Source organism: Rhynchophorus ferrugineus, unplaced genomic scaffold, assembly GCF_030347505.1.
Source record: "Rhynchophorus ferrugineus isolate W39M unplaced genomic scaffold, kcgeb_rfMv2 rfM11, whole genome shotgun sequence".
NCBI lineage: Eukaryota > Metazoa > Arthropoda > Insecta > Coleoptera > Curculionidae > Rhynchophorus > Rhynchophorus ferrugineus.
The window spans coordinates 29,259,422-29,284,499 of NW_027472590.1; the positions used below are offsets into that span (position 1 = coordinate 29,259,422).

General features: G+C 31.3%; 2 protein-coding genes and 1 long non-coding RNA gene across 3 annotated transcripts in view; 1 reads left to right on the forward strand and 2 right to left on the reverse strand.

Annotated features, from left to right (window-relative positions):
- Positions 1–4,132, forward strand: part of LOC143205186 (spondin-1) — a 41,560-nt gene extending 37,428 nt beyond the window's left edge. The window contains 5 exon segments of the mRNA XM_076418308.1: positions 24–279; positions 340–513; positions 574–654; positions 2,336–2,475; positions 3,733–4,132. Coding sequence (XP_076274423.1) covers positions 24–279; positions 340–513; positions 574–654; positions 2,336–2,475; positions 3,733–3,816 — 735 coding nt within the window. The 3' untranslated portion in view covers positions 3,817–4,132.
- Positions 4,133–8,487: 4,355 nt separating this feature from the next.
- Positions 8,488–16,504, reverse strand: LOC143204496 (uncharacterized). Its single transcript, XM_076417043.1, has 8 exons — positions 16,445–16,504; positions 15,096–15,297; positions 13,103–13,266; positions 12,895–13,049; positions 11,902–12,016; positions 9,821–9,913; positions 9,615–9,770; positions 8,488–8,627 (listed from the first exon to the last, which is right to left on the reverse strand). Exons 1-8 carry the CDS (start codon positions 16,502–16,504, stop codon positions 8,556–8,558), a joined length of 1,017 nt encoding a protein of 338 aa, XP_076273158.1. The 3' UTR covers positions 8,488–8,555.
- A 2,263-nt stretch (positions 16,505–18,767) lies between these two features.
- LOC143204623 (uncharacterized) lies at positions 18,768–20,946 on the reverse strand. Its single transcript, XR_013007647.1, has 3 exons — positions 20,869–20,946; positions 20,179–20,334; positions 18,768–18,942 (listed from the first exon to the last, which is right to left on the reverse strand). It is a non-coding gene; the product is annotated as an uncharacterized LOC143204623 (long non-coding RNA).
- Positions 20,947–25,078: the final 4,132 nt, after the last annotated feature.

A 25,078-nucleotide genomic window follows, 5' to 3' on the forward strand; every position in this document is an offset into this window, starting at 1 on the left:
CAGTAAAAGTCTCCCTCCCACAGATATTAGCTGACGAATGCCCTGGAAGAATCTGGACGGACTGGTCGCCCTGCTCCGCTACCTGCGGCAAAGGAATGAAGGAGAGATACAAGCTGCCGGTAACCAATGACCGAAAACAAGAACTGATATGGAACCTGCAACATCTGCGGGAACTCCAGGAAGGCGAGGATGACGTGGACGATGTCTGCTCGAAAAACATCAGGGAGACCGTCGAATGTTTGGAGAAACCTTGTGACAAAGAGAACAAGCACCTGACCGGTATGACGTTTATCATCTAAAATTTGTTAAGGTAAAATAAAAGTGTAAATTTGTGCACAGCGGCGGTATGCAGCCTTCCTAAGGACGTGGGTGCTTGTAAGAGCAACGTAGATCGTTGGTACTTCGACTCGGTCAAGGGTCAGTGCGAAATATTCAGCTACAGCGGCTGCGAGGGAAACCAGAACAACTTTAACACCTTGGAACTATGCCAAACTTTATGTACGATGTATCACAGTAAGATATTAGTTACAGTTATTTAACGAACGCGAGTACAATGACCTAAACTTGTTTCAGAAGAATTCATAGCAAATATTACATCTAAGAACAAATTATCGAACAGTATGTCATATAATGTACAAAATGATGCTACTACAGGTAAGACATTTCGCTAAATGAATTTGTAAATATTTTAATATTTTATAAGAAATATGATTTCTATTGTCGATTCAGATTTTTTTAAAAAATGTTTTTATATTTAATTTTTAATAGAGGAGAAGGAAGATTTTTCCACAGTCTGTGTGGTTGTTTTATACAGATTTTGAAACTACAAACAACTGTTTACAAAATAATATTCGATAACCTGTCACAAAACAAGAATTTTTTATCAGAATGTATTTTATTACAAATTATACTGAGTAATATGGTTTGGTTCCCTTTAGTGCGCATTTAACTAATGACATATACATTCATATATATATATATATATATATATATATATATATATATATATATATATATGAATGATAATATTATTTATTGCAATTGGTGCTTTTGTGGACTGACTATATGTGATATGTGCATATGTACAGGTTTACTTTTGTTAATTTTTATTTTCAATATTTGGGTCCAATTATTTATATTGTCACTTGCCTATCGTAATTTACCTGTAGCTTTTTTGCGTCAGCAAGAATCGCAGTGTTCTCCTCATGGTACACCTGCTTTAGCTTCTTTTAATGTAGAGTAGCTTCTTCTTGTTTGATTCTAAACATCCTGATTGTAATATAAGATTACACTACTTCAGTGTGTTGTTTCAGTAATATTTTCTGTAGGTTATGAATTAGGTCGTCCTACCATACTTTATCGAAGGTTACAACTAACGCTAATAACCGGGCCAACGGAAGCCAACAAATGGGTTTGTTGGGATATTTCTAGCTCTGTTTGGATGGTTTGACGACGGCCAACGAAGGTTTGTTGGCATTTGCTTGCAATACGTAGAGGTCGGTAACATAAAAAAATGAATGTAATCGATGAATAATATATAATCTTTAACTCTGCACCAAACTGTGAATACATGGGTGTAAGCATAAAACTAGCGTTGGGAACTATCGACTGAAAATAGCCGAAACAGTCAATAGTCGCAAAATAGTCGAAACAGTCGATAGTCAAAAAACTATTAAAAGCACGGTTGGAATGTTTTTTCTATTCGAGATATCAGACGAAGACGTAGAAATCCTTCACGTATATATTGTGAAAGAGGACGGAGATCCCATGAGACACAGAGCAAAGGGCTAATAAACATGATTTTTATCATCTGTATGAACCAGAAATGATTTCCTTTTATACCTTTGAAGCAGCATTACACTTACAATTCGATGTGATATCAATTTTCAAATTCTTTGCATTTAGTTCATGTGCACGCATTTTACCATCATTTTGTAGGCTCACACATAATGTTTCTGCCATTTGTTCGAATATATATATTGTGTTTTGTAATTCAATATATCAAGCAATCTGGGCAATTTGGTGGCATCCACGTTTCACATTCTCTTATGGTTAGGGCATAATCACAGTGAGTTTCTACCAGCAAACTATGTTGCTATAACGTTGTTCTTGAGGTTAACGTCAATAGAATTTAACGGCATACGTATCAAATCAAAACTGTAACAAAAACGTAACTGCTGACACACCTGGTGTGATATGAGTGAAAAACATAAATAAACTAAAGTCTCATACTTTCCAATTTCAATAACAACCAAGAAAATATTTTAAAATTGTTGAATACACTAAAAACACTAAAGAGCAGATTTTTTTCTCTATAATTACAATATTGTTTTAGTACCAGTAAATGACATGACATCTACTAATGTTGCGCCGAAGATCGACTGTCAGTTATCAAAATGGGGTGAGTGGTCCAAATGTACCCCGACTAATGGTGACTGTGGACATGGTCACAAGCTGAAATACCGTCATGTAGAGGTATGACTTCGACTGGGGCAGGTTATCCCAAAATAGGTCTCTTCTAATTTACCAAATAATTGTCAAATCAAAATAACAATTTTACCAGATATTTTCGAATTACATTATCATATGCATATGTTTCATTTTCGTATATTCATGATCATAATATTTTACATCGTATATAACAAGTAAATACCAGGTGTACCGGAAAGTCATTAAAGGTTTTTTCATTAAAGGTTACAGCATGCTTATCTTAAATTTCTCTCCGGCAAATGATGACTCTCAACGGCTTTTTTCTTTTGATTGAATAAGAAAAGTTTCCACGTTTCCCAGGCACGAAACTTGACATTTTCCAAGAGGTGTAAATCTATGACAGTGTTACTTTCGAAATATATAACATGTCTGAAGTTGTTTATGTTTCTAATCATAACATTGCCTACTTAAGCATAGAAACATCTATTAGAAAAACCGGTAATGACTTTCCGGTACAACTGGTAAACAAATCAATCAATTTGGCATCAAATAACAATTGACTTCATGATGGTATAAGGCATTGCTTTGCTTTCGTTGATTAATCGATGCGGTTCCCATCATCAAATTTCTAAATAAATTTTTTTGTAGTTGTTTCACCAATCACAATTATACGAAGAGTACATGTTCTCTTAGTCCAATTTTGATTTAATGGATATATGCTTTTATAATAATAAAACACGAAATATTTAAAAGAATATATATTATGAACTTATCAAACATTGTCCTTCATTTCTCCATTTTTTATTTTATCATCATAATTTAAAAATGAGTTTCTTCTTCTCTTTGAATGTAGGTTTCTCCAAATACCCTTCGGCAGTTTTTTTTAAGAAATCGTCCATAATGTTTCTTCCTTAATAACTCCTGAACTAATAGTAAATACTGCTATAAGTTTTCCATGTACATGGATTTAATCTTCTGCCAATCATTACTTTAAAAATGTTTTCTTACATTTCTCCAATCGTCCTTACACTTTTGATTATCATTTAAAATCAAAACTTATATGCCTTAATAAATTACTGCTCTATTTCTATTAAATTATACATAGGAATCGATATAGAACGTATTCGTAAGTTTTCGGTATTTTAAACTTAATTAAATTATGAGAATAGAATTTTCTGTTATCTATAGGATGTACCATGATTCATAGTTTTAGACCCAATTACAATATATTTTACTAAAAAATTGGAGTAACCTGCCTTATTGATCATCATAACTATAACAAATTAAATTTCGTTTTTTAAGGTATATCCCAGTGGAGGGGGCCAACAATGCTCCAAGAAGATGATAAAGAAGAAACGATGCTCCAAGAAATGCACCAGAAAGTAAAATCAAAATGAACACCTGCATATCCAGAATATATTCAAGTTTTATACATATATGTTAAAATTAAAGATAATTACACAAAAATCCATTTATCAATATTATTAGCACCATAGTACTATATATTTTCGAAACTTAGAGTTTTAAGTAAGTCTTAAAGAATTTATATTATATTTTAGTTTTGTAACAGATCCATCTAGTGACCAAACTAGAAGTGTCTAATGGAATCGCTCTGATAGTGGTTAGTGTCTAAGATATGATTATTGAAATAAAGATCTTCTAAATTAATGGACAATAAAGAATATATTATTAGATTATAATACCTAGTGTGTATATTATTTCATTTGATTTAATTCTTGATGTTTTCTGTTTAACATCTCTGCTATAATATAATCCAGGCTCCAAGAACTAATCCCAGGTTCCCTGAAGAAAATTTTTTAGCTTATTATTGTATGTCCCATTATTGTGTGACCAACCTATCTATATCTTATTATTTAACTTTTCACCTTTTTATATCATGACATTAGAGAGATAGTCACCGAATTTACCTCTGGAGAGTTATACAAAATAGTAGTCACATTTCCAAAATATTATCCATCAAAATTACAAAAATTTTCAAATCTATTAATCCATTAAGAGACTTATACCACTATATTAGACGCTGTGTGTATGCGAAACAGATATATCACTAAAATAGAATCAACCAATCAAAATATTAAGATATTAAGACTACCCAACCTGGTTACTGGCATAACTGAGATCAACTAGGACAATCACAAACACACGAACATACAACCACAGGATTAGAACCCGCGACTATCGCAACATCTTTATCACTGTGCTAACCAAGCCAGCTATTACAGTTTTTTTGCATTTAATATTATGCAGTGCAAAAAGGTTTACTGAACAGAAAAACAACAGTTTGTATTTATACATGAATAATACTTCTGTAGAGACTAACAAATGATATAGTCTATTTAAAGTTATTTTGTACATACGTCATCAAGATGTTTAATGCATAGCCTGTTCATAGTTCGTTTAAGAATCGGAAAATATTTTTCTTTTCATGTCATTATAATTAAAAAGAGACACAATGAAACCGGACTAGTCCGCGAAAGTCGCCCGGTTGTCAAATGTATGCAAAATTCTTTAAAATAATAGAGATAAGAGGTTATACCGGCAAACGTCATTTTAATGTTTTTGATAAATTTCAGATCTCTGCTTATTATTACTCTAATAAAAATTCCGAAACCAGACAGAACAGATTACGTCTCTAATCAGTTATTTTGAACAGGAACAAGATAAAGGAGGCGCCCTCTTGCCATTAAAATTGGTTAGAGAGGTAATTTTTACCGTTAATTTTTACCGTTAAGCGATTAATAATTGCTGCGATTAATTGATTAATTTGCTGCGATTTTTATTGAACATATTTTTAGCGTATTGCAGATGCACTGAATATTAGTAAGGATACGGTAACTGAAATATCTCAAAAAATGAAAAATATAATCAAGATCAGCTTGATGTTAGCTCTATTAGTAATTAAATATATGAAATGTATAAAAGCAGTGAGTAGTGTTTCAATAAAAACAGAATTTAAAACAATTATTTCAAACGAATGTATTGGTCTGAAAAGAATCGAAGAGGTCTAATGGAACTTCCGGCTATTACTTTTAGAATAATACAATTTTTAAAAGCATAGAATAAAATAAAGGAAGACTTATTATTTCAATTTATGTATTTAGATGAGACACCGATATTTCAGAATGGGATCAATATACCCAATGGTCATTCATGGTAAGATGATAATAAAAATAGTGTTAAGACAACAAAAGTTGTTGGACAACAATACATAAAAATGCGCCTAGAACTCTATCTCATGGGTGACGGAAAAAGGAGTTCAATATAAATATAATAAAACAACTCTAACCCATAAATTATTTAATAATTCGATAATATATGCAATAGATGTGCTATAACACTAAAATAAATTATATTTCATAACATTTTTGTTTCATTATTTTATTTAGACTAGAATTTTGTATCTACCAAACCTAAATAAACTAAAACTCTGAGTTGATGCGGTAATATATATGCGTGTAGACCTCATAAATTAAGATGAAGTATGTTTACTGCTTCTTTAGGTATCGTCAAAGTAATTAAATGCCTTATATTAGAATACTCACCCCGTAAAAGAAAAAAATAGTTGGAACATATTGCAAAATTTCTTCTGTAGTCAGGGAGGAACATATGTAGACTTCCATAATTGCTCTAAACGTTACTATAAATATTGCTGCATTTATAAATCTTATATGAGTGGCAAATTTGAAAAAAGCCCTTTTTAAACCATCTATAGAAATTATTTTAGATATAAAATAAAATTCTGGCGAGTTCATTTTATATTTTAGGGAATATTTAATTAAAAAATTGATTAGCTATTTCAATTTCTTTGCACTATATTCTTTAAAGCACCCTTGCTTTGAAACAAGTGACAAACTATTAATATTCGAAACCATCGAGGTAAATGTTAAAATCATTAGAAACTATTGGTAGTCATATTATGATAATGAGTTTCTTTTTTGTTCTATAAAGCAAATACGACTTTTAAATATTAATAATAAAAATGCCGACGAAAACGTATACCATTTTCGTTCAATAAATCCGTGTGAATGAAACAGACATTTTCTATATACGACATAAAAACACAAATTTATAATGTATATTATTATATAAGGGGTCAATTGAAAAGTCCCCGACCTACCATAGTAAAACACATTTTTTGGCAAAATTAGTTTTTTATTCAATATAATTCCCTTCAACAGTGATACACTGATTATAGCGACCTTCCAAGTTTTCGATACCATTTTTGTAGTACGATTTGACCTTTGCTTCAAAATAAGCCTCAGTTTCGGCCGTCACCTTTTCATTCGATGAAAATTTCTTCCCAGTGAGCATTCTTTGGAGATCTGAGAACAGGAATTAGTCGCTGAGGGTCAGATCTGGAGAATACAGTGGATGAGGAAGCAGTTCGAAGCATAATTCATGGATTTTTGCCATCGTTTTCACTGACATGTGTCACGGTGCATTGTCTTGGTGAAGCAGCACTTTCTCTTCAAATGCGGCCGTTTTTCGGCGATTTCGTCCTTCAAATAGTCGAATAATGCTACGTAGTAGTCGCTGTTGATTGTTGTACATGTTAAAATTAAGGATAATTACACAAAAATCTATTTGTCACTATTATTAGAACCATAGAACCATATATTTTCGAAACTTAGAGTTTTAACTATGTCTTAAAGAAAGTATATTGTATTTTAGTTTTGTAACAGATCCATCTAGTGACTAACGTGGAAGTGTCTAATGGAATCGCTCTGATAGTGGTTAGTTTCTAAGTTATGATTATTGAAATAAAGGTCTTCTAAATTAACCGACAATAAAGAATATATTATTAGATTATAACACCCATTGTGTATATTATTTCATTTGATTTAATTCTTGATATTATCTATTTAACATCTCTGCTATAATATAATCCAGGCCCCACGAAGTAATCCCAGGCTCCCTGAAGAAAATTTTGTAGCTTCCCATTGTATATCCCATCCAAAAGATTAACTTTACCATAGTGAATAAGTCACCCCTCATTCACAAACATAACCAACCCATCTATATTTTATCATTTAATTTTCACCTTCTTTTATAACATGACATTGTAGAGGTAGTTACCAAATTTTCCTCTGAAAATCTATGCAAGATGGTAGTTACATTGGCAAAATAATCTTAAACCATCAAAATCTACGAATATTTCCAAATCTATCTATTCACTAAGAGATTTGAATCACTTCACTACACTGTGTGTATGTGAAAGAGATACATTGGTAAAATTGAATCAATAACTAAAATTATTAAAAATTAGCTAAAAAATCCTTTTTAATGAAATGTTAACTTGTTTAGAATAATGAAATATTTATTGACAATAAAATGGTGAAGGTGCATTTTATTCAATATTTTACAGTATAAATGCATTATTTAAAAAATCTAAATAATATTTTATATAGGATAATCTACTATTATTACAAGTAATTTTTGTTTTTATATAAGAATAACAGAATATATGCCGAATGGAGTACAAACACTCTAAACGATATTAATGAACAATAATGTGAATGAAATTTAAGTGTATTATTATATATTAATGTTCTGTTACAAGAATTTTATCCACAGCATTAATTAATGATACTGTAAAATTTGCTAATGTTAAAAACTCAAAAAATTGAATTGAAATTGAATTATATATTAATCAATAAACAGATACAAAGTATTTATATACTAAAATGTTAACAGATCATATATTATAACAAAACATTTTTTAAACCAATCATTGTAAAGGAGCCTTCCAAAGAAAATTCTTTTACCTTCACCATTTTGTCCTTATAAATTTCAACAGTGGTTCATAAAGTATTCTGAGGCACAGAAAATAAAGAAAGGAGAATGACTGCAACGTAACTAGCAAAGTTCATACATCTGATGGCCTATCATAACTATATATACCGTACGTTTATTATTTTTACAATTATCGCAATTGAGCGTCAAAGATCAATCTAATATTACAATAGCAGTTGAAGGTTTGCTCATAAATAAAACTTCCAGTTAGTGATACATAGTTCTAACTTTATGTCTACAAATTGAACATCGAAAGTACATCGAAAGCCATGGTGTTTTTAATTAAGTTTGCACAAGAAATCCTTTGATCTTCAGAATCTCAGATTGTCCACAATATTGGTTTGATACAGGAATGTTAACAAGGCGTAGCTTAACCTCACATACTGAAAACATATAAAATAAATGAAATAAATATAAAAGCTTATTACTTTAATACGAAAATATTGAAAGATATTACCATATTATTTCGTTAAACAATGCTAATAATCAGAGGCCTATGAATTAATTTTAATTTTTTTTTACCAACTCTACTAGAAGTCGTTTTATATAAAATTTTATTTTATAAAGTTTTATTGTTAAATAACCGAAAAGTTATTAATTTTAATATATTCAATAATTATTTAACATTATTCACATCTAGTGTTACATAAATATAATAGGACAACTATTCAAAATCACGCATCTTATAATCTAATGAGAAATCTTTTAAATGAATATATTAGGAAACTGCATCTATTTTGATCGGTGACATCTGTTGATGAAAATGTGATGTATCAATGTGAACAGTTTTTAAATAACCTATGGTCTATTCAAAAAAAACAATGAATTCATGTCATCACATAGAATGTTTTCCTTCCTTCGACTCATAGTTCCTCATAGGTAGTGTGGAAAAGAGTTTAAAGTAAATATAATAAACCACGCTAATCTACAAACTATTATGACTATAGTTTAGGTCCTTCGACAATATATGCATTAGATGTACTATAATATTAAAACAAACATGTTTGTTTCATTATTTTACTTGGATTAAAATTTTGTTATATGCAACATTGCGACGTTTTGACGTCATAAATTTAACTGACGTGATTTCACTGTTCTATTGAACGTGCCATACCTGTTAAATTCGGTGGTTTAGAGAATATTAGTATTATAAAACATTTAGTAGTAGTTCATTTAGTATTATTGAGTTATTTAGAATATACAAAACCAATATATCATGTTGGAAAATATCTTCATTTATATTGCTCTATGTATTTTACTAATATTTCTCAATAAATACCTTTTTAAAATGAACAGATGATCATAGTACACACAAGCACTTAATATATATAGCTTATAACATATATTAGGTTTCCCTATAATATATTTACCCTTATTAGGAAATTTCTATTCAAGCGTTCATTGAACCCAATGACAATGGATTCCACATTAGAAATTCTGGTTAACAATAACAAGTACGACTTTTTATTTGTATAGTTCCATGTATACCAGTCTAGATTGATCACTGCGTCATACATTTCTGAAATCTAAGATGTTTATTGCAATAGCATGGATCTTGTTACGTGTTACTACTTACATAATCTTCATAATATTGGCCAAGGCTATAGAAACCTACTACGCTAGAAATGTATACACCAGAAATCAAGAGAAAAATCATCAATATTTGTGTCTGTAACAAAAATGATAAATTAATATTTATCTACAAAAGCTATACACCATAAATATTATTTCACTCATTTAGTTACGTAATTTTATAATAATCAACATTAAAAAATGCTATTAGGTTAATTTTGTTTCATTTCTAATACGATCTCACAGAGAAAGATATGAAGAATATTAGAAGCCTCAACATTTATTTCAAAGAATATAGTGGCATCATTGACGAACAAAAGTTTCCACCATTTTTGTTTTTAAAAACATTTCCCATAGTCGCATCTACTACAAGGTTGGAAAACAGTGGTGAGACCACATCTTCTTGACGAGCAGCTAACTGGGACTTCAAATAAATTTGATAAATAGTTTAGAACTCCCTCTGCGCACAGTCCATATTTTACGTTATTTGGTAAAGCGTGGAAGTTAACTCCATAAAATAACTCTCTAATCGTTCAGTGGGTTGGGATTGATTTTATCTTATTTTATTGATTTTTATTGTCTCTTTATTATTCTTCTATTACTCAATTCCGCAATATTAGTACTCTCAGGGTAATTTTGATACAAAAGTTTGTATTCAGCATTGAACCGAAAAACATTGAATTGATCTATTTACCATTCATATTTAATTTTAGAAAGAAAAAGGAAATCGTTCAAAACCTCACATATATCATTAATTAGTGTTTGAAATGTATAAGAATAATTTGCTTTGAAAAACTATAATGGTTTTTTCCTTAACGCATCATTAAAATTATTTTGAATATTTATTTTTTATCAATCTTCAAATTTGTAAATTGAAAATTTACTGGTGAGGATCCTATTTTTCCTTTTCTCCATTATGTGCCATAAGTCACTGTAATGTCCACCCTCTAGACTGTTTGTTATTATATTTCTTTAATACAAAGCTTCAATCTGCGATCGCGACTTCCATCCCTCTACAGGAATCTGTTAGTGAAAGCATCTCTTGAGCCTCACATCCTTTGTCCTCTTTGAACATCCAGATCCAGATACATTCTCTTGTTGATCATGCTTTAAGGAATGAGCATGTTCTTTAAAGTCTTAAGAACTCTGAAATATTTCCAATACTTTTATAATACTGTTGATTGTTGTGCCCTATAAATGATAGCCGTATGTCCATAATGGCTTGATGATGGATTTGTATACCATAATTTCGCTCTCATTGTTTAATGGCAGTGACTTGTTAACCCATTCAGGCTACAGTGCATACTCTCAAGTTGATTACTCTTGATCCAGATATGCGTTTGTATTTTACATATTTCTCTTGCGGGATGTTTGCATTGTATAGTTTTATCGACGGATAAGTTTTTATTCTCGTACTTGTTTTCATACTTGGTTTGGGTTGCTTTTGTTCTCCATTAGTTACTGGACTGAGATGGACAGCAGTGTCATTAGCGTCAACACCGGTACAGATACAACACCGGTCCCAATAACTGAGCGTATTTCATGCAAAGCAGAATATTCCTCATTACGCTAAACCATGAAGCTCCTTCTATTGAGACAGGATGGTAGTATATGCTAATATGAATATGGAATGGAAACGTCTTCTTTTACTTTGTATGCAAGTCCATCATGTCAGACTTTGTGCTTTGCCAGGCCTTATACCCAAAAAGGCAGCTGAAGAGTACAGTCCATTTTCCAGACGTCTACATGCTATGTACTTGTTCTCTTCTTCCATAACCCTCATTGAATCCATATTAGTGGCTGTAAATTATGTTGTTTAGGTACTCCTTCATTTTGTTTAGAATGGTTTTTCCATTATTTTACCAATTACTGGTAGGAGGCGTATAGGTCTATAAGAGATCCTATCCGTAGTAGTTTGCCCGGTTGTGACAAATGTCCGAGATTGAAGCAGACCTTAAATATTTTAACTAGACTTATGATCCCCTGGTGTGCTAGATTTTTCAAGACAGATGAAACTTTAATAATGTTATAAAAATGAACGGATAACTAAAAACTTGTTAATAATCTATCACCAAAAATACTTACTATATGTATATTGGCTTCAGCTATCACCAACACGGGAACAAGGAATAGTCCAAGTAACTGGAATAAACCTCCCATCAACTTGAACGTATTAGATCCAGAAAATGCTATTGAAATTCTGAAAATAATGTTAAAGACTGTTTATATATGAGGTCTTATATAAGTTCAGTTTGTAAAAATGTAAAATTCGTTTAAAACCTGGAGCTGATTTTTCCTTTTTCGTTTATACTACTGAAAAAGAGATAGAATGATGTCTGATTCGTTGGAACATGTAAATGAATAAGCCTATAAATTTCAATTTGGATTGCCAAGCAATATTCTTGAACGTCTTGATAGATGTTATAATTATATTTCTGATTTTAATTGTAAACATCTCTAGGCAACAGTGTAAATTCCAACAGGGAATAATCATTCCTGTTCTGGGATGAATTAAATTATTGTTTACTAGATTTGTTACCTTTTGTTTTATTTTGTAACCGACAGCATAACAAAAAAAGCCCCAAAAGTCTATAAATCATCGAAATATGACAGTTGGATATGTTCTGGTCTGTTATCTCAGGCAAAGTATGGGACGTCTTTGTATTGTAGAACAGACAATGAAATAAGACTAATACAAGAGAGTACTAGAAATCCGGTTATTACCGTAGATCATTTATTGGTCCGCTGACGCTGACGATGAAAACTACATTTTTATGCATAATGCGTCACAAAGGCAGAAATGTTACTGTATATTTCGCGGAAAGAAAAATTACTAGTTTTCCTTGGCCATGGAAATTACCAATAGAAGTGATTACCACCAAGCAGCAGTTAACTGAAACTCTAGTCAGAGAATAGTATCACAACTCCAGACTCCAGGAAGATGCGGAAACATATATCTCAATATATAATCTCAATATTGTCGATAATTATTTGACCACCCGCTGTAAGTTGATCGCTCGGAGCCCATGTATAACTAATGTAATAACAGTGATTATGTTTTAAAAATATTATTTTTACCTGATGATCTTCACCTGATGATAATAAATCCTTCTCAATTCTCGATATATATTCATTTGATAAGATTCATCGGAAACGACATGACTAAATCGTTCATTAGATCGTGAATATTGGAATACAGTACTATCTTTAATACTGTTTGCAAAAAATTTAACCTAAAACAAAAGTTCCTGTCCAAGCATTACGAATATTTAATGATTTTACTTACCTGCGCTAAAAGACATAGAAATAGCTGGACTACTGTGTTAGCGAAGCGACACTCAAAAGTAAAACATGCCTGTAGTATTATTATTTCGGTAAAGACGCTGCAGCAGTACCAATAAAAAGAATATTGTTTAATATACTCTGAAACTGCTGTATATTTTGATCCACCTAGTAACATTAAAACGCTTGTCGACAAAGAATTTTGTATGTAATTAATTTTGTATTCTGTTCGAATGACAATAGTTCAAAAAGTATCCGACCTTGTAAATAAACTCAAAATAAATTTTATTTACTAGAGCTCTCGAGTGTCTAGTCCAAAAATGTAAAAAATCGTTTTTTTTTTCTCATATTTTCAAAGCTTAATCTTTTAAGAGTATGCCGCACTACTTCTTTTGAAACGGTTGACATGATATTTCAAGTTCTACTAAACCGATTTACTTCAAATTAGGCCTGAGCCTTCTCTATAAATTCTTCTATCGTATCAAACTATAACGAATTTTAAATCAAGATGTCTCAACAGCAATAATTTGGCGAGAAAAATGTGAGAATTTTGCTGTGCGAAAGTTATGTTCGCGTTGGATCCCACACAGTTTGACAATCGCTAAAAAAAAGGCTCGTGTCGATTGACGCAAAGAATTTCTTAAGAAATTCAATCGCGGTTCTTCAAAACACGTTTACAAAATCGTGACAGGTGACGAATCATGAATATATTCGCATGAGCCCGAAAGAGCAGCAGTCGACTGTATGGTGTTCCATGATAAACCAAATCCAAAAAAAGTTCTTCGCGCACGAAGTACTTAAAAAAATGGTGGCGTGTTTCTTCGGAAAAACTGGTCATATTGCAATAGTGCCTCTAGAGGATCGTAGAACAGTAAATTCTGAGTGGTAAACAACCATTTGTTTGCCAGAAGTCTTCGGTGAAATAAGGAAAACAATCAAGAGACGCCGGATTGTTCTTCATCATGACAAAGCGAGCTCTCACATATCGGCTCAAACAAGAGACTATTTGAGCACTCAAAACATCGAATTGATAGAGCATCCACCGTACAGCTCTGATTTGGCACCCAATGACTTCTTTTTGTTCCCATCCGTGAAGAATAAATCGCGTGGTCAACGATTTTCATCGCCCGAAGAAGTTATTGAAGGGTTTAAAAATCATATTTTGAAGATACCTCATTCGGAATGGAATAAATGCTTTGAAAATTTGTTTAAGCGTATGCAAAAGTGTATCGATCATCGTGGCGAGTACTTTGAAAAACAATAAAAATATATTGAATCGAATCGTTTAGAAGTTTGGTCGATAAAAAAATGTTTTTCAATCGCGTTTGATATGAAAGACTAAGTATCAAGTTGAGATATTTCTTATATCCTTCTGAAGACCTTAAGTTCAGTACAGTTATTGCCAAATAATTCCTGGGACATATTGGGCCAGTTTGAATTGTGTTTTATATTACTTTGCAATAAATATACATTGAAGATGCCTTTATGAATGAACCATGTGGTAGCTGGTGGATTTGTAGAAGATAGGTGTATTTCGATTAACGCTCTGCTGATAAGTTTTGTGATTTTACCTATCCTTGCATAGAGCATCACCTCAATGTCAAGTTTTCAGCTATGACTCTTTGATGCCACTCTACTGTTTTTAATTGATATCTGATTGTTTCTCGTGCTTGTATTCTCTTATTCGATGGTATTAGTATTTTTTCTTTTATGTGATTTGTTGATATCGCCTTTAAGATCTAGCTGCTCTGGAGATCTGAGGAGTTGTTATTGTATTGGAATCTATAGTAATTTTATTTAAATTTACTTCTTAGTCACTGACAGAAGAAAACGACGTTAGGGACGAATTCGCGTTGATAAATTTGTTTTACAGCTTATCGTATTACAGATTTGGTAGCATATGGGACTCTTTAGCGATAAAACAGTTCAAAACTATACATTCATAAGTTAATTGGTCGTGTATATAAGGTCGAATACTCCTGAAACTCCTCTCTTACCTGTGACATGAAAGATAACATTTACAAATATACTAAGAAAGAAAATGAAAGTAAAGTATTTATTGGCTAGCTTCTTTTCATATTCCATTGACGTGTTAACATCCATTAAAGTAGAGTACTCGCCGAGCACTTCATCTAACGTGTTGGTAAGTTTCTTGAAAGGAATTGTTTGCTGGCTGATTGCTATAAGATTTAACAACATCTAAAAATGAAAAAGATTACACTATAAACAACACATAAGAAATATTGTATGACATTTTGCGTTCCGGCCAAATGACAAAAACTAGATAAAATCACATGAAGGGCTGATTAAACTGATATTGATATGAAAGAAGTAACCAAAGTTATCAAAGTTGACACTAAACCACAAAAATGACCAGGCAGAGGCAAGTGACGAAATAAATAATTGGATTCAAGCCTGGAAAATTAAAATTAACGAAATTAAGCACCAATAGCTATAAATAATACCATCATTACATATAGCAACAGTATTACGTATCTCCGAATGAAACTTGATACAGAACTTCATTAGAAGGAACATGTAAAAAGATACGGAAACAACTGGATTTAAAATATAACAAAATACATTGGCTAATTGGAAGCTAATTGGAAGGAAAATCACAATTATCTGTACACAATAAACTGCTATTATACAAACAAGTACTGAAACCTATAAAATAAAATCCTGAGCATTATTGTAGATGCACACAAACACTACAGCACTGATTACTTACACCGATACCTTTAGATGCCAACTATCACTGAAGAAATCAAGAGAATGACAAGGAGACAGACAAGGGGACGGCCTCTATTCTCATATCAGTATTAAATTCTCTTGGATAATAGCAGAACAGGCCACAAACTCAAGAAAATCACACCGTTTGATCTTGTGTAGTGTAGTGAGGTGACAATAGTGATAAATTCATTTGTACTAAGCATATGTAATGCAAAACGACCACACATTTTGTAATTTATATTACGACAAGTTGTTGTGTGTATATAACCCATGTTAATACGACCATCCAAAGAATAGATCCATAATCTATGGCGTTGTCGACAAATCTTATGACGCGGCCAAATCTTTTGAAAAACGGTCGACGCGCCATGCAATTTGTAGTACAAATTGTACAATCCGTGTTGATACGACCATCGAGAGCATAGATGCATAATCTGTGATGTTGTGAACAAATCGTTTGAAAAACGGCCGATACGCCATAAATTTTGTAGTACGACAAGATGTACAATCAGATTTGTTCCGACCGACCTTCAACAAATCGTACATCGTATGTACCGAGTAATTAACAATTTAGTCAGAATGCTTTATATTTCACTGAAGTTATAAAACTTACCCCGTAGTAGAAACAAGCTGCCGGAAGGAACAATATTATTTCCTTCTTAGGTAACGACATGAATATGAAGCATTCACCAATCGCCTTACATATTAAAACACATAATGTAGCATTTACAAACCGAAGATCAAAAGAAAATTTTAAAATTGCCGTAACTAACTTATTCTTAGACAGCATTTCGTATACGATAGTTGCAAGTTTTCAAAAGAGTTCACTACAAAATCGGTATAATTATATATTTACGACAATTTTTAGTTTTTGTTTGATTTATGGGAATCGATGATATTTAATAACACAACTTTTGTGATAAATGTTCAATCCATATAAATATTGATGGTTTGTATTATATATAATTATATATAAACGTACTTTTATCATGGAATATGATTCTTTTCAATAATTGTTTTGACAATATTAGTAATGTTTAATATTCATTTGATGGATATTTAAGTTTACAGAAACTTTCTTTGCAGTTTACTGTTACTTTTAGCGTTTATATTTTGACAGGAAACAGTCTATTTAAATATTAAAGGTCAAAATGGGAAAAATATTAAATTGTATTTTTTCCTCTCATTTTATACTTATTAAAAAGAAATAGAGTGCTGTCTGATGCGTTCGAACATACAACCAAATCAGCCTTCAAAATTCGGCTGGTTGTCAAATGTCCGAAAAATTCTTCAAAACATAAGTCAAATAATTAGAGGTTATTAGCCGGTAAACGTTTTGGCGCTTTGTTCGTTTTGACATTCGAATCAAATATATAGCCAAAAGCCAATATCTGGTCAAGGTCAGAAATAAATTGCACCTAATGGAGCACCCCTTCTTGCTTGTGAAATACTTTAGCGAGGTAAGTATTGATAAAATTAAATATTGGATATATTTTTAATGTGTTGCAGCTGCACTGAATATTAGTATGGGCACTGTGACTTCAAACTCTTAAATATATCTTCAGTTAGAAGCAATAATGAAAGTATTTGGTTGGAATGTATGACGACAAAGTGGGTACTAAATCGTTTACAGAACTTCAAAGTTTTCCAGAGGCCCAAAACATACAATACCCAAATAAAAAATAATTTTACAATAAATATAAACTGTACAGGCGGGGCAACAACCATATACATCCCTTAATTTTGTTTCAGGAAAAAGGTGTTACATAGCGCGACAAATACGACACAATATATTCTAATAGCAGCTACACACATTCGTAGATTAATATAGGTTCATTATCCAATAGGTTTCCTAAAAAAAGACTAGAGTAGACTAAACATTTATATTATATTATTTCAAATGCCAATTTTTCCTTCAAACCCATTTTGCTTCTAGAAATAAAATTAGAAGGGAAGAAAATAAGAATGGGAATAGATAGGAGATATTTTAATTATATTCCAGAGCAGATTTTCAAAATCACTCATCATACGTCTTTCCTTACTTCTTCATAATTATTAAAACTTTTAAATGCTACTTTTTAACTTAATAAGAAATATTTAAATGTGCCAGAGTGATAATTAATGAAAATGAAAACAGTAATTAATTTAGGACACATGAGTATCATTAAAACACATAAATATTTTATCAAGAATTTATTTTACATTAACAAATCGTTCGTTACATAAATTATAATAACACGATTAATAGATATCTTTAGATTTTTAGATTACATATAGGGTGGCCCAGAAAGAAACACACTATTGAAACTTCGATAGTTTTTACATCTTAGACGAATAGAGTTGGAGTAATGTAATTTAGTGTAATAAATAATGTATATGTAATTTTAGTAGTCATGTGCCGCTAAGGGGCTATACTAAAATGAAAACTTGACAAAATTTGGAGTTTTTTGGGGGTTTCAGTAACCCTTGTCAAGTAATTGAATATTTTCTTCCTATATATGTTCATATATATGGTCATCAAATGATGTCAACTTCCTTCTTTCTTACCTCAAGTTAAACTAAATGATTCTATTTTAGTAGGCATTTAGTGGAAATATCTTTGTATATACCTATGTATTTTAAACAAAATTCGGAAAATATAAAAACACGGTAAAAGAAATTCTAGTTTTTAGCAGGAAAAAACTGTGGAAAATCGCTATATCCGCAAAAAGAAATTAAATTTAGAAAAATCATCTCAAGGACAAATTCTCAAAGCATTATACTTTGAAAACATGAGAAAAAATCGGTTTTTTTAAGTTTCTCAACTAGAATAACCCCTTAAAGAAATTTCTTTTAAGAGATTGCAAGGCAAAATTAATATCGAGAGAATTTTTTTTTGTTATTTTAACAATATTTACAATATTGTAAATACTTGATAAACTTTTCATTTACGGACCTAAGCACCTTTAAATATAATAGTTTTTTCATAAGTTTCAAAAACTAAATGTTTTATTTTCTGGCCACCTTGTTACAAAATATTAAGAATACGAAAAAGGAATGAGCTTCATTCTTCATCTAAACAATATTGGTATTATACAAGAATGTCAACATGGCATAGGTTAGCCTCAGGTACTAAAAGGAAGATATAAAACTGTTATTAGTATAAAGTTCTAAATATAGTTTAAATAAGAGAAGAATATAAAATTTAAAGTAATTGTGAATGAAATTGTAGCGATCTTGAGCTATATCGAATTTTACAGCTTACTGTAGTGTGGTACGAAATATCTACAAATATTAGTAGCGGATATTCTGAGCGATGCTCAGTTAGCATTCGGTAAACTTGGGCAGTTTCTGCCTCATTTTGCACCATTTACAAGCAATGGAGAGGTAGAATCCTATCAAATTATACTGTCACACCTTTCTAATGAAGGTACATTCCTTTCGAGGCGGTCGAGTAAAAACAACAAACAATCTAGAACATTTAAATTTTATGCTGCCTTAGTAATTCTATAGAAATAATAATTAAATTGTTCTGGTATAAAATAAAATTATAAAATTCAAACAGCATCAATTTTATTTATAGTGAGGATGTTAGCTGAAAATCTTGTAACAAAACATTTTCAGGAATCAACTTATGTCAAAATTTCATCCGAAATAACTGCAGATATCAAAACGATAACAGGAAGCAGAGAACAAAATCATTCTTGTTGTTCAAATAAAAAAATTGTAAAGGTGATAAAAGAAAGAATATACAATTGCACTACAAGCAATACTAAAGGTAATCAATTTTATACACGATTTGTTACAATTAATCATCAATTCGTTTTAGTTTTACTATATACAATACGTCAACCAAAAACTGGAGGTAATCCATTCATTAATAGGTTTTGTGAGTTCGGAGTGCTATGTGATTTCGTGCTCACATAGCTGTCCGAGTTGCCCAAGGAATTCTTCGATACCGGCATCAAAAAACTTCCGGAAAGACGGACAAAATGCGTAACCAGTGTGGGGAAATACCTAGAAAAACTGTACATTTTTGTAAATTTTTTTCTGCAGTAAATAAACGTGTCAGAGTATTTGTCTCGATCATATTTAAGCCACCCTCGTATATATAAAGATACCAAAAAATAAGTCGACTGGTGGATACCCTTAAAAATACTTCAGAAATTGCTAAGTATCTTATTTTGAAATAATTGCACAGAAAGAAGGAATAAAATTAAAAGTATAATTTGTTTGTTAGAAGTCTTTGGAAGAATTCAGAATGTTAAAAATAGAAGAAAAAAACAGAAGAATAAAAAATTAATTAGTCATAAGTATTTCCTTATAAATAACTTGTAGTATGTAGAAATTGCTTTACGCTATACTTACTCTTATTAAAAAATTTCGATTAATACTTTCGTTAAATGCAATAGCAACTGATTCTGTCACTGGTATTCTTGATAATAACAAAACGTAAGACATTCTGTTACGAGTTGACCACGTGTACCAATCTACGCTATGAAGGGCATCATATATCGCTGAAATCTAAAATGACAGCTGTTAGACTTTGTTAAATGTTCCCAGAGAAGTGTTAAAATACATTCTTATTGCAGATAAGACTTTGTTACAATTGTTACAAGTAGAGAAAGGAATGTTAAATATAATTATTTTAAACACATGTAGAGCATAACATTGACTTGGGCATATCATTGTAACATTTTTTATATTATAGGAGAAAGATGTACCAAAATGTTTTAACTGAATTTTCGAATTTAAAAATTTAGTCTGTTTTTACTATATTTTTCAAATATACATATAGTTTTCAAGAAATGGCAACGTTGCAAACTCAAATGCTTGTGCGAATGCCATGATTCTACAGTGCCGTTTAATTTAAAAACAACATTATTCATATTTAATTGCCATTATTATTCTTGTGACTGAGTTCTCATACTGTTTACGTGGGTAAACAGCATTGCAATTGTTGGTTCTTACGGGATTTTATATTTTATATATATTTTGTTCAACAACAATTACAATTAAAAACGAATTCGTAGTCTCAAACGTACAAATTATACTTACTTGATCTTCGTAACCTTGGCCCAGGTCATAAAAAACGACTAGTGTTGTAACGTATAAGGCAAATGCTACCGTAAACACAATTATCATTTCAACCTAAAACAAGAATATGTAATTTTGTAATAGTAACGTAATTTTGAGTTAACAACTCTTTCCCCCCATCTAGAACCGTTATACTAATAATATAATATACTCAATTTAATATTTATTTAAATATATTTAGTTACTGTTACTCTGGGAAATATTTCATAAAACCCAGGTATATGCAGCTATTGAAAAACAAGCTTGAAAACAGATACTCTATCTATAAGGAGGGAGAAAAAATAAGCACAGGGTAGTACGCCTACTTCACAGATGGCGTGGAAAGGAATTAAATGTAAAAATAATAAAACAAAATCCTAACCTACAAACTATTATAACTGTATAATTAATTGTAGTTTTAAATCCTTCAATAATATATGCATTGATGTATTATAATATCAAAGTAAATGATAATTAATAACACTATTTTTATTTCATTATTTTATTTAGATTTTATTATTTCTATTCAGCGTATACAGGCGAATGCCCAAAAAATGGCAGTTTTCAACGTCTCAAATTCAATCAAAAACTCTTATAAATTGACGATGATGTTGCTCCAGCAGAATCTAATAGTTTTGTACACCTAATACTTACTTGTTCAAGATGGGATTTAAGAGCTATTATTATGGGAATGTAGAAAAACCCATATAACTGAAGCAAACCTCCACAGAATCTAACTCTGTTTGATTCAGAGACTGCTTTCGCAATTCTGAAAATTAACATATCTATTATAGTTAAAATAACACAAAGTTTGATTATAGTACTGTTGTTAAAACTTTTAATACCTGTTCTGACATCTTAAGAATATATTATCTCATCGTCAAATGAAAATATAGAAGCTGGTGTAGAGAGATTATAGAAATTTACGGAAATTATACTGACAAATGAACTGACTGAGTTATATATGGCCATTATTGTATAGTCTTTTCAAAGTTTTTTGTATATATGTCATCAATACACTTAATGTATTGCCTGTCTCAATATTACCTGCGTACAAGTGTTGAAGCATGGATAAATAAGCTCTCTGTCAGCTTAGGGACACCAACTAATTAGAATGAATGAATCACAATGTGAAATATTAAACGAATATAGCCATGATTCTATAGTCTATCCAAAGTTTTTTTCTACATACGTCATCAAGATGTTTAATGTATTGCCTGACTGAATTTGTAAATTCGTTTCAGAATCAGACAATATTTTCCTTCACATTTTATGCTAGTTAAAAAGAGACACAACGATGTCTGATAAATTCGAACGTGAAACCAAACTAGCCTGTTGAAGTTGTCCGCTTGCCAAACGTTCGCAAAATTATTCAATATATTATAACTACGGGTTCTAAACCAGCAAACGTTGTTTCAATAAATAATTTTCAAATAAATTTCAAATCGCCGCGGTTTTTATTGAAAATATTTTTGGCGTGTTGCAGCTGCACTGAATATTAGTACACGGTCACTAAAATACCTCGAAAAAAAAACAATATAACCCTGAATTCACCAAAAATAAACCGTCTTTATGGGAAAAGGGTGATGAATCAAAATCAAAGTCCAAGGGTGAATACCATAAAGAAATGAACCATAACTTGTCTTTGCAGTAGTTGGAAAATCAGCTCTTAAAAAACTTGGAGAAACTACATAAATAAATATGTATGTATATATATACATATATATATATATATATATATATATATATATATATATATATATATATAGTACACTGGTGAAGAAAATCAGAACAAGTTCGTCAACAAAGGTTGCAATGACTTAAAGTACATAAAATAAGTTTCGAGGAAATGATGTTAAAGAATGAACTATTTCAAATTATTACACTATTTAATTGCATTTTATTTAATTTACTTTTTTAGAATTAAGCCTGAGAAAAGATACATGGTACATTAGATTACTGAATGTTATGGCCACAGAGTATTATGTCTCCTTCTATATTACTGCATTTTTAATCCAATTGTTTGAGTTGTTATTAAGACGATATGGGGTATTGCAAAGAATTATTACAATAGATATTCAGGTCGAGGAGGATATTCAAACCAGAACTGTCTGGATTTATTGAAAGAGGCTTTGTCGAAAATAATACCTTCGGTTTGTATGAGCTCCATCAGACACATTGAAAACGAAATTGACAAATGGTAGAATCTTGAGCAAGTTTTTTATAGATTGGAAATAGACAGCTTGGTTATTAACTTGACTAGTATTTCTGAAAGTGGCTGTGATTGAATAAAACTTTGCAATTGAATGCATTTTAATTTGTTAGAACTAAGCCCGAAAAAATGTATACAGTAGGTCAGATGGCTGAACAATATCGTCACGTAGTATTATGAGTTCCTCCCTATCACTGTATATTCAATCCAATCGAGTTGATATGTAGGATAACAAAAACTTATTATAATAGACATGCTGGTCGAGAAGGATCCCATCAAAGAACTCTTTGGATATGTGGAAAGAAGCATTATCGACCATTACACCTTGGGTTTGGATGATCTCGATAATCTCGATCTCTGACTTAAGAATGGGGTACACAAGTAATAGCAGAAGAAATAAAAAATACAGTGATCATCGAAATGACTTGACAAGTAAACACACCATCGAAGGAAACCAGAACTAAACTTTGGTATCTTTGGTATATAATTGTTAATTAGGTGGATTAGGCCTCCAGGAGGATACCATTACATAAAAAACGCACCTAGAACTCTACGTCATGGGTGGTGTGGAAAAGAGTTCAATGTAAATATAATAAAACAACTCTAACCTACAAACTATTATACCAGTGTTCTTAATTGTAGCTTTAAGTCCTTCGATAATATATGCAATAGATACTTTGACGTTACAAATTTGGATGATGTATATACAAAATAACATTAACAATATATTTCATTACCTTACAATTTTCAGATTATAATAATAAATATTTCTCAGCTCTTGATCAACTTTCATCTGAAGTATTTCATCAGATATTCCATACGTATATCGCATCTTGAACTGTGAATAGTGCAGTATATCATTATTATTAATAGTACTGGCATAATACTTAAGCTGGAACAAGATAAAAACGATAGTACTGGCGAAGTTTCAACAAATATAATTCTACCTGAGAAATAATGCGTAGAAATAGCCCAACCAGTGTATAACTGAAGCGAGTAGCAAATATGAAACATGCCTGAAGAGTAATCATCTCCCCAAAGATCCCCCAATAATAGCAAGAAGGAAAATCTTTCTTGAGATACATTAAGATCGATGAATATTTTGGGCCACCTAATCAACGTACATGCAAAAACTATTAGATTTTGAAGGAAATACTAATTAAGTAAGTTGGTGGAAGTAAACAAGTCATCAACTAACGTCAAAATCGTATAAATCAATATTACTGGTAGCACTTAATGAGACATCAATGAGACAGGCCAATTGAAAAGTCCCCGACCTGACACATAGATGGCGCCACTAGAAATTAAATCCATAGGTTTTTTGGTTAACCCTAACCCTCAAAAGATACGTGTATAAATTTGACAGCTGTCAGATCATTAGTTCGTGAATTATAGCATCTTGAGTGAAGCAACTTTTGTTATTGTGAAAAACATGGGCAAAAAAGAATTTCGCATGTTGATAAAATATTGCTTTTTGAAGGAAAACAATACAGTTGAAATAAAAACTTGACTTGATGCCGAGATTCTGGACACTGCCGCAGGAAAATCAACCTTCAAGGTTTGGTATGCTAAGTAGACGTGATGAAATGAGCACCGAAGACGGTGAAAGCAGTGGACACCCAAAAGAGGTTGTTACCGACAAAAACTTTAAAAAATCCACAAAATTATTTTGAATGACCGTAAATTAAAATTGAATGAAATAGCAGACATTCTAAAGATATCAATTGAACGTGTACATCATATCATTCACGAATATTTTAGTATGAGAAAGCTCTAGGCAAAAAAACAAAAACGAGTTAATGATTCGGAGCAGTGTTTGAAGATGACCAAGCGTAATAAACCCGAGTTTTTCCGTCAGTATGTGACAATAGATGAAACATGCCTCAACCATTTCACTCCGAGCTCCAATCTACAGTTATCCGAGTGGGCTGCACATGATGAACCCGCTCCAAAGCGTGGGAAAACGCAACAGTCGACTGG

Excerpts from the sequence above, each read along its gene's own strand:
- LOC143204496 (XM_076417043.1), bottom strand. The coding sequence starts at position 16,504 with ATGTCGTTACCTAAGAAGGAAATAATATTGTTCCTTCCGGCAGCTTGT. Across the intron at positions 15,298-16,444 it reads CAGCTTGTTTCTACTACGGG|ATGTTGTTAAATCTTATAGC; the intron begins GTAAGTTTTATA and ends TTTCATTTTTAG. Across the intron at positions 13,050-13,102 it reads TTCTATGTCTTTTAGCGCAG|GTTAAATTTTTTGCAAACAG; the intron begins GTAAGTAAAATC and ends CTTTTGTTTTAG.